The 10,348-nt window shown below is 41.7% G+C and overlaps 2 protein-coding genes across 4 annotated transcripts in view; one reads left to right on the plus strand and one right to left on the minus strand.

The window, feature by feature from the left end:
• Positions 1-605: 605 nt before the first annotated feature.
• slc35a1 (solute carrier family 35 member A1) lies at positions 606-8,991 on the plus strand. Of its 3 annotated transcripts, XM_042777303.1 has the most exons (8): positions 606-767; positions 871-1,048; positions 1,615-1,774; positions 2,688-2,840; positions 5,853-5,919; positions 5,991-6,167; positions 6,298-6,432; positions 8,407-8,991. In XM_042777303.1, the coding sequence occupies exons 1-8, from the start codon at positions 758-760 to the stop codon at positions 8,538-8,540; spliced, it is 1,014 nt and encodes a 337-aa protein (XP_042633237.1). In that variant the 5' UTR covers positions 606-757; the 3' UTR covers positions 8,541-8,991. The 3 variants fall into 3 exon arrangements, with proteins under 3 accessions (XP_042633237.1, XP_042633239.1, XP_042633240.1); XM_042777305.1 differs by lacking the exons at positions 606-767; positions 871-1,048 and adding an exon at positions 1,155-1,224; XM_042777306.1 differs by lacking the exons at positions 606-767; positions 871-1,048 and adding an exon at positions 1,441-1,495.
• A 417-nt stretch (positions 8,992-9,408) lies between these two features.
• rars2 (arginyl-tRNA synthetase 2, mitochondrial) overlaps positions 9,409-10,348 on the minus strand; it is an 18,584-nt gene continuing 17,644 nt past the window's right edge. The window contains 2 exon segments of the mRNA XM_042777307.1: positions 9,409-9,537; positions 9,614-9,677. Of these exon segments, the coding sequence (XP_042633241.1) occupies positions 9,451-9,537; positions 9,614-9,677 (151 nt within the window). The 3' untranslated portion in view covers positions 9,409-9,450.

The following is a 10,348-nucleotide window of genomic DNA, read 5'->3' on the forward strand; positions in this document are numbered from 1 at the left end:
GTTATTTGAATTTTATATTGTTTTTAAGACTTATTTTTTTTGTTTTTTTTTTTTTATTTTGTTTTTGGTGTTTGTTATGGTTTTTTTTGTTAGTGTTAATACTTTATTAAAATACTTCATTAATGAATTATCTCATTGAAATGGGAATGTATGGCATGTATTAATGTCACGCATCTGTAATGATAGAGTTGCCTTTTCAAATATATTGTAATATCAAATAACACACTATGGTTAAAATTATAATCAAGATCTTTACATGTGCTTTAGTATATTATTGTATTATTTTTTAAATGTTCTTTATTTTAATTGTTATTAAGTGTGATTTTTAATTTGATTTTTGTTAAAACTTATTTTGAGTTTTTTTCACACTTTTTTTGTGTTTCTTTATTTTTGTGTGTTTGTTTTGTTTGTTTTAAATGTACCAAAGTGAATTTAAACCACTCTAAATATGGTTAATGATTGGGGAAATTGAATAAATAGTATAAACTACATTTGAATTGTATCATAAAAACGAGAGGTATCACTGTCGGTGTAAATAATGCACATTTATTCGCTGAGCTACAGTTAAAACATCGGTCTACAAACAAGCAGACTTTTATTTTGAAATGTCTCCCGGTGTGTGTAGCCGGAAGTGCCCGTGTGTCGCTCCTGACGCTGGCGTGGACTTCATTCGTGTTGGAAACAGAAATGCAGACAGACGCCCTGATCAGAAGATTATCGATTATTGTAAACACTGATTAACCGACAGAATTCAGTCATGGCGAGCGGTAAGTGCGCGCTACTTCAGGACACAAATCAAATCCACTAGTAATATCGTGCTGCTGGTACTTCCTGTGTCGGATCAGTGATGTTGGTGTTGCTGTGTGTCAGAGTCCGTGAGTGTGGTCTTCAAGATCTACTGCCTGACCGTCATGACCCTGATCGCCGCCGCGTACACCGTGGCTCTCCGGTACACCAGAACCGTGTCCTCAGACCTGTACTTCTCCACCACCGCCGTGTGTGTGACCGAGATCATCAAACTGCTGCTGAGCCTGGGGATGCTGCTCAGGTGTGTGTGTGTGTGTGTGTGTGTGTGTGTGTGTGACCGAGATCATCAAACTGCTGCTGAGCCTGGGGATGCTGCTCAGGTGTGTGTGTGTGTGTGTGTGTGTGTGTGTGTGTGTGTGTGTGTGTGTGTGTGACCGAGATCATCAAACTGCTGCTGAGCCTGGGGATGCTGCTCAGGTGTGTGTGTGTGTGTGTGTGTGTGTGTGTGACCGAGATCATCAAACTGCTGCTGAGCTGAGCCTGGGATGCTGCTCAGGGGTGTGTGTGTGTGTGTGTGTGTGTGTGTGTGTGTGTGTGACCGAGATCATCAAGCTGCTGCTGAGCCTGGGGATGCTGCTCAGGTGTGTGAGAGAGAGAGTGTGTGTGTGTGTGTGTGTGTGTGTGTGTGTGTGTGTGTGTGTGTGACCGAGATCATCAAGCTGCTGCTGAGCCTGGGGATGCTGCTCAGGTGTGTGTGTGTGTGTGTGTGTGTGAGTGAGAGAGTGAGTGAGTGTGTGAGAGTAGAGTGTGTGAGTGTGTGTGTGCGCGCGCTCTGTCCTCACATTGCTGTGATGCTGTGTGCTGCAGGGAGACGGGAGGCTTGGGCCGGTGCAGAAGTGCAGTGGTCAGCCACATTTTCAAGAGTCCGGTGGAGCTGCTGAAGCTGAGCGTGCCGTCGGTCGTCTACGCCATCCAGAACAACATGGCCTTCGTGGCCTTAAGCAACCTGGATGCTGCCGTCTATCAGGTATCATGAGCACAGTGACCTCCGCGCGTCCAGAAATACAAGTCTGTCCTCGCTGTCTGTCAAAACTGCTTCAGCTGAACACAAAACGAGACATTTAGGAAGAACCTTCATGCAGCTCTCTAACACAGACTGAGGAGTCCAGAGAAGAGCAGGAGCAGGAGACGAAGTGATGATGATAAAAAATGAGAAGAAAATAAAAAAAATGATTGTTTTGATTGAATGGGATGGATTCTTATAGGATGTTTTGTTGGTGAAGAGGTGTTTTTTTTATCATATCAGTGAGGCACTTTCTTTATATCTGGACGCAGGCTTCAGTCTCAGCCTCATCCGGTCACACATGACCCTCCAGCAGTCAGCGCTGCACCAGCTTAAACGCTAACTATTATAAAGAACTGCTGAACATAAGTCCTCACAAACTGTGTAGCTATACACAGTGCTTAGCAAATTTATTAGATCATGTCAAAAGCGTGTTTAAAACTAAACATTTTGTTGTCATTTATTAGGCAAATAACAAACTGAATTAACCAGATCATCTTTATTCACACATAATAACCCTGATTGAAGTTCAGTCTGAGACGGATCGGCCGTAGATGTGTTTATTGTCCATCAGCTGGAAAACTGATTCCATCGATATCGTTCCGCGTGTTGTTTTTGTTCATCTTCCATCAGTAAACTTTTAAGTGACTTTGCTTTTCAGCTCATGTCATGAATTTGTCTTATTTGTCACACAGCTGTCAGTCATATGGAATCTTGCCCTTCCTGTTTCTCTCGTTGAATATCCTGTTTGACTCAGATTATGAGAGAATATCGTTTCATGCTGACAAACATATTTTTCATGTGAATGAATGCTTTCTGCTGGCTTTAGCTCAGAGAATGGTGGAAAGGTGAGTTTTCTTTGCCGTCTGTGTGTCAGGTGACGTATCAGCTGAAGATCCCCTGTACGGCGCTGTGTACGGTGCTGATGCTCAGCCGCTCTCTGAGCCGCCTGCAGTGGTTCTCCGTCTTCATGCTGTGTGGAGGAGTCACGCTGGTGCAGTGGACACCGCCGCTGTCCACCAAAGTCCAGGTACCATCAGCACTCGCCACATATGAGCTGATTTATTGGCTGCTTGAAATCAGTAGCGTCTAGACTGGAGCCTCAAGAGCGTTGTACACTACCAGTCTAAAGTTCAGAATAAAGTTTTTTAATGTTTTTGAAAGAAGTCTCTTTTGCTCACCAAGGCTGCTTTTATTTGATCAGAAATAGTGAAATAAAGGATGTATTTCTGTGATCAAAGCTGTATTTTCAGCATCATTACCCCAGTCTTCAGTGTCACATGATCCAATAATGCACAGCCTGAATTTTTCAAAAATACAAATTTAAACCAAAATAGCTGACTTAATGTTGGTCATAGCTAATGACTGTAAATTAGAAAGCTGTCCGGCTTGATGAGAGCAATATATGCACTGAGTTTGGTGTCTGTAGCTAAAACTACCCCACCCCCCACTTTAGTCAAAAGGTGGCGCTATAGAGCACCTGCTCTAACTGTCATTAGCATAAATCCAGGCTCCGGTTTCAGCGCAAAATCAAAACTGACATTCACTGACGTGCAAGTTATTTTGGTGATGGCAACCCACCAAAATATAAGCTTGCTGATTTTAGGTTTGAAAATGTTGAAATTTCATATTTAAATTTTTTTATTATTGAATTAAATAAATAAGGAAAAAATGAAAATGTATATATTAGTATTGTATTTTTTTTAACTCTACGTGTAATGTCTGGCAAAAAAATCAAGTCATACTCCACATTCCATACCAGATGGGGGCAGTATGCCTCAATAAAGTGAATTGGTCTACTCTAGAGTAACAAACGAGAAACGGCATAGTCTCTATGCTCCGCCCCTACCTTCACAACAACCCTAGAACCATAGCCGAAGCCTAAGAGGACGTTTTGCCTCCAGAGGAACGTTGGGTGATGTCAAGTGATTTTAAAACATGACATCTTCAAGCTACTCCCCTTCACCTTTACCAGTGAATATGTTCATATTCGTTTTGTTCATATTACATTTTGAATTGTATATACACATTATTTGAATTAAATTAATTTGACAGACAGCATTCTGTCAACATCATTGGTCAACATCAGACAGCTGATGTTGACCAAGCTTGCGCCAACCAACCGTAACCAGAGCTGCCAACTCTCAAGCATTCACCGTGAGACACACGCAATTGACTCTTTTCACACGCTTTCAAAAACTTGACCGCTCTGATATAGTAGTGAGTGCGTGCGCGGCGGGGCGGGCGCTCTCGCGCTCTCTCTCTCTCTCTCTCTCGGGTTCATTATCATCGAAGACATTTCAAGCTTCTTAGGTAATGTTACATTTTAGCATCAGCTTGGTAGAGACGGGCTTTGGTAGATAACAGGTGAAAACCGGATCGGATCTGTGGGTAAGTTATAGCTAGCTAACTATCAAAAGCAGCTACGGTTAGCCATCGCTAACATTAGCACGTTTATCGAACATCCTTCGATACATTTCTATGTTATAACTTCCCGAAAAAAAATACGCAAACATATAAAACAAACTTCTAGCGAAATACTAACAGCATCTTACTTACCAATCCAAAAGAAATGTTGGAAGTTCGGAGTCAAAGCTCATTTCTTTCAAGTCCATCAGTTGTCTCCAGCGATGGAAAGCAGTGCCGATGTTTACTCTGTTTCGGCTCCTTTTCTTATCGGATTTGATTTGTGATTCCGAGCGCGGTTGCTTGACATCAGGTTGAAGGACGCCCACAAGCCGTGCGAGTTATTCGTGTATTGCAGGTTGGCTGGTGGTTATGTTGCCCGCATACCGCCTCCCATGGCCGAAACTGGTATTACGACACCTGTCGGGCCGTGGCTAGTAATGCTAATGCTAATTAAGGTTGATATCTCTGCAGCACTATAACTTGACATTTTTTTAATGACATCATCGCCCTTATTTCTTCTCATTCTTTTGATGCGTGTAGGTCATTTTTTGGATATTTTTACCTCAATTTTTACACATGACACCTTTAAGTGTAATATAAAATAATTGTATTTTTATTTAGTACTCTTTTATTTAGTACTTTTATTTTAAAATATAATAGTATTATCACACTTTTTATTATTTTGTTTTAATTTAAAAATAAAAAACTAAACTAAACTAAATAAAGGATAGTTCTGTTTAATGAGTCATGCTATGTGCAGTGTAAGCACCAAACTAAATCTCCAGGTGCTCCCATGAGAACCAGACTGAAAAACTGATCATTAATGCTGATGTGTGTCGATCTTCATGAAACTCTAAGCATCTTAAGTGCCTCAGAAACACTGCAAAAGAATATTTAAGTTTGAGGCATTGCCATGGCAACAGTATGTAAGATATCAAGAATGCCTTCACAGTATTACATCAGCCATGTCTTGACATTATTATGAGTTTAAAGCAAATTAAGAAAAAGTAGAGATTGATTTCAAAGCATTTTGAAAATGACATACTTCCTGCTGCCAGTTAGTGGTGCTATAACTTTGACTCCTAGTAGTGACATCTATGTGATCGCCTCATACAACAAAACTGCTGAAGTCTGATCAAAATCAGACTGAATACTGTATGCTGAAGTTATAACACACTTACTTTACACTTTTATGCAATTTAACATCCCATGTGTCTTTAGATCATGTTGACCGCGTTTGGTGGCGATCGGATGAAAACCCTAGGATGAGTATGTCAAATTCCACAGCATGCATTTTTCACTAAACTCTGAATAGCCAACTTCCTGTTGGGCGGAGCTAATGACATGCAGTGCGAAAGTTGTTGGGGCTGATGAGATCTACATGTGTATGAAGTTTGGTGACTGTAGGTCAAACATGACCCCCCTAAAAGCCCCCTAGCGGCTTGCGCTTTAATAATATTTGACAGTATTATTATTTTTACTGTATTTTTGATCAAATCAATGCAGCCTTAGTGAGGAGAAGAGATTTCTTTCTAAAGCATCTTCATTTTTGACCAGTAGTGTGTATGTGTAATGTGGGCTGTCCTAAGGTGTTTGATCTGTGGTGTAACGAGGACGTCTCGCTGTGCTTCAGGTGGAGCAGAACCCGTTCCTGGGCTTCGTGGCGATCGCGGTGGCGGTGCTCTGCTCCGGGTTTGCAGGTACGATACGTTCGGTCGTGTTTTTGATGCTCTCTCATACGGAGTGTTAGTGACTCTCTGTTTGGGATCAGGTGTGTACTTTGAGAAGGTCCTGAAGAGTTCGGACACGTCTCTGTGGGTGCGAAACATCCAGATGTACCTGTCGGGAATCGTGGTGACCCTCATAGGGGTCTTCATGACAGACGGGGCTCAAGTGTTGGAGAAGGGCTTCTTCTACGGATACACGCCGTGGGTCTGTTTAGTCGTCTGTGAGTAACGTCTGCATGACCTTTATGACGTTTGGAGGATACCCCCAGCGAGCGTCACACCTCTCACTGTAAACACAGAGCTCCTGAATGCCACTGAAGCAGTTTGACGGGTTTCTCTCTCTGCCTGCAGTTTTGGCTAGCGTGGGAGGAATGTACACATCTGTGGTGGTGAAATACACCGATAACATCATGAAGGGCTTCTCTGCGGCCGCTGCCATTGTTCTGTCCACCGTGGCGTCCGTCGTTCTCTTCGGCCTGCAGATCAGTGAGTGCATGGTTCAGTCAGGTCGTCTTCTGATCAGCTGGTCTGACGGAGTATATACAGTGCTGCTTGAAAGTCTGTGAACCCTTCAGAGTTTTCTATATTTCTGCATAAATATGACCCAAAACAGTGCTGGTTGAGAGTCTGTTGAGCTTTGGGATTTTTGTTTATTTGTTGGTTTATGTGACCCAAAACATCATCAAGTCATTCTTTGGTAGAAAGACTTCTTGAGTTCTTGGGGTCGTTGTCTTGCTGCATGACCCTCTTTCTCTTGAGATTCAGTTCTTGGGCAGATGTCCTCACATTTTCCTTCAGAATTTGCTGGTATAATTCAGCAAGCCATCCTGGACCAGATGCAGCAAAACAGGCCCAAACCATGATACCAGCACCACTGTGTTTCACAGATGGGATGAGGTTGTTTGTTTTTTTTTTTTTTATCATAACGTAATTTTTTTTTGTTATCAGTCGTTTATTACTTCTGTTTTGTCCACATGAACTTTAGCAAACTCCAGATGGCCGGTGATCTTCTTTTTGGAGAGCGGTGGATTTCTCCTTGTGGCTTGTGTTCTCCTGATGGTGGACTCATGAACATTAACATCCGCCGACGTGAGAAAGGCCTTTAGTTACCCTGGGTTCCTTTGGGACCTCGCAGACTATTACACGTCTTGCTTTCGGAGCGATCTTTGTCAGTCGACCGCTCCTGGGGAGGGGAACAGTGCTCTTGAATTTCCTCCATTTGTACAGCATCTCTCTGACTGTGGATTTGTGAAGTCAAAGCTCTTCAGAGATGTTTCTGTAACCTTTTCTAGCCTGATGAACAACAGCAACTCTTTACTGAGCTCCTCAGAGATCTCTAAATGAAACCGGGCACGCACTGACACCTGATCTGTGACTGAAGACACCTCTGAACAGATGGACTCTAATTTCACTTTCAAATGAACTACTAATCCTAGAGATTCACATGCTTTTACCTCTCACAGATATGCAATACTGGATCATTTTACAGAAAAAACAAAACAAGGTATATATTTCCATCTCAGTTGTTTGATTGGATTCTCTTTGTCTACTTTCAGGACTTGTTTGAAAATCTGATGATCTCTCGGGTCATATTTAATCAGAAATATAGAAAGTTCTGTAGGGTTCACAGACTTTCAAGCAGCTCTGTAGTACACAGTAATGTTTGATCCCTGTAAGAACCGAGCCATACAGATGAGTATTATCTAATTAAATACACACTCATTTGCATATATTTACACAGTAATGTTTGATCCCTGTAAGAACCGAGCCTTCATGATTCTTGTTTGATTTTGTTGACACATATAAGGTTTTTGAAAAGATTCAGGATTTCTCTTTTCATCATAAACCAGAAAATACTGTCAACAGACAGAAAACAAACACATTTTCACCATGTTTTTTTGGAATAAAATGTAAAAATCAGTGTGAATGAAATATGAACACGCTTCTGAGTAAAAGCCTTCAGAATATAGAGAGGACACGTGTAAGAGAAACAAAACCGCCTTTAAAGATATGCACTGAAACTGGACTGCAAATAGATAAAGTGTAAGTCACTTTATTTGTCTAGAGCTTTGTACGATACAAGACTGTGTCAAAGCAGCTTTACAGAGTTAAACAGGAAAATAGTTTGTCAATGATACAAGAAGACGATAACAAAAGAGTCATTTTCCTGTTAAAGTCAGCTGCTGATTCAGTGATTTGTTCATTCAGTTCAGCTCTCTTCAGTAGTGTCTGTGCAGTCAGTCACGTAATGAAGCCAAATCATGTTTTGGATGTTTTCTTTCCACTAGCCCAAAAGAAGACGACTTATGGAAGCAAAACAAACCTTTCTTGCCTTAATATTGACAGATGCAACTTTTGAGTGTCAGTATTAATTAGGATGTTGTATAGATGTGTTGCACGGTTAGTGGGGTCTGGTGGTGAAGTGTGGTGTGGTGCTCACTCACTCTTTGCTCTGTGCAGCGGCGACGTTCCTCACAGGAGCGCTGCTGGTGTGTGTGTCCATCTACCTGTACGGCCTGCCCAAACAAGACACCAGCAGACTGCAGAAGCCCAGCGCAGACCGAGAGGACAAGCAGAAGCTCATCTCCGTCTGATGAAGGTCCTCTGCTGACTGCACTACACCAGGAGCGAGGAGAAGCGCTGAGTGCTCCGTGCCGGTGGAGGAGGGTGGGAGTGGGCTCTGGGAAGGACTGGAACACTTCAGTTTTGTTATTTTTCTCTCTCTGTATAATTTCATTTGTAGGTTTTAATGCAGATATACTGATGCCAAAACACTATGTGCACTTCAGACAGGTTTGTGTTTAGATTGCCAATGCTATTTGTTCAAGTGTTCTTAAATATTGACGTAAACGGAGCGGCTTCGGGAAGCCGACTTGTTTTAATTACGGAGCAGATGTTGAATCCTGTGTTTAGGGTACGCCTCTTGATCCGGGACCGGCTCTGTATGGGTTTATGAGGCAGAGCTTTGCTCTTATGGACCGATGTGTTTGCACAAAGCATCTGAATCCACAGACTTGATTAAACATGAGACGGTCCTGTACTGTACTACAGTGGGTCTGTTTACATCAATCACTCTCAATCAACCTTCATATATACAAACATATTCATTTACACGTGCATTACATTTATTCCATACAAAACTTTATTCCATGCATTTAGAAATGAAGGAAGAGAAAAATGATGATTCATTATTAAATATTATAATGTTGTAAAAATTTTTAGAATATAATATGTGTATATAAACTTTTTGTTGTGGAGGCTGCATGGAAATGGGGTTTTATTTTGTCAGTGGCTTGCAGTGCTGATACTGAAGCCATCATGTGCGGTCACTCTTCTCTATCTGACACAGGCCGAGGTGACCTCTTGTTCTCTGTGGCCTCAATCACAAGTGAAGACATTTAAAGATGCTCAATAAAGACATAACACATGATGTGGTGTGCTTTACCAGGAAATGAACAAACACCGAGGTAAAAGACTTTTATTTAGAGATTAACAAACAGTAATTCACATTTTCTCCACCGGCGTGATCCCCAGTATCCTCATGCCGTTGGCCAGGACGGAGCGGACGGCGCTGAACAGACACAGTCGGGCCTGAGGACAAGCAGGACTTTCATCATAAGCACATCGGTGCAATAACAGCCGCTGAGGCCTGAATCAGTGTGTTTACCTGAGCCACGGCCGCTGAACTTCCCTTCACGGGCAGCTCTCGATGAGCCACGGCCACCAGGTGACTGAAAACACACAGAGACCTCATCAGAACAACCCAACGAGCTCTGGAGGTCTACATGAATCCAGACACACGTCTGAAAACACATCTTCGTTTAGGAGCTTCCCTGTGGATAAATGTGAAAGTGATGCATCTTGGCCTGTGAACATAGAGGCTATCTGAAAACGATGAATCATGTTTGGTCATGTGATAGATATCTATGTTTATACCAGTGCTTGTTATGTACCGTTTACTTTCACAATGTTTCTACACATAAATGTTACTAACTACAATTTTCATATTACATTCCTTCAAAGATGACAGAAAATTTCCTCACAACTGCTCTTCTGCGGCAGAAGATGATGACAGTTGTGTAATAAACCATTTGGCGAGTGCCATATGACCAGAAAGATTATATTCAATGCGCATGAACATCAAAAGTCATAATTAGAAGCGGGAAACTGTATTTTAATTTTTCAGAGTTGAGGGTGTGTCAATGAGAAAATATGTCAGATGCAGTAAATGCCGCATCTGTATTAATGCTACATTTGTTAACATGAATGAATTGTTTCCCCTTCATATTTATAATAAAACTATTTCAGCAAGCACCAATCTGCATTCTCAGTTCATCATTTTGTAGATATAGAGTTAGTGGTCGACCGATATATCGGCCGATATTTGGCATTTTTCAAATAT

Source organism: Cyprinus carpio, chromosome A20 (assembly GCF_018340385.1).
Source record: "Cyprinus carpio isolate SPL01 chromosome A20, ASM1834038v1, whole genome shotgun sequence".
Classification (NCBI taxonomy): Eukaryota; Metazoa; Chordata; class Actinopteri; order Cypriniformes; family Cyprinidae; genus Cyprinus; species Cyprinus carpio.

What these genes read in the sequence shown, in the direction of transcription:
- slc35a1 (XM_042777303.1), top strand. An exon ending in TGGATGCTGCCGTCTATCAG is followed by an intron (nt 1,775 to 2,687) that starts GTATCATGAGCA and finishes TCTGTGTGTCAG; the next exon opens with GTGACGTATCAGCTGAAGAT. An exon ending in GTGGGTCTGTTTAGTCGTCT is followed by an intron (nt 6,168 to 6,297) that starts GTGAGTAACGTC and finishes CTCTGCCTGCAG; the next exon opens with TTTTGGCTAGCGTGGGAGGA.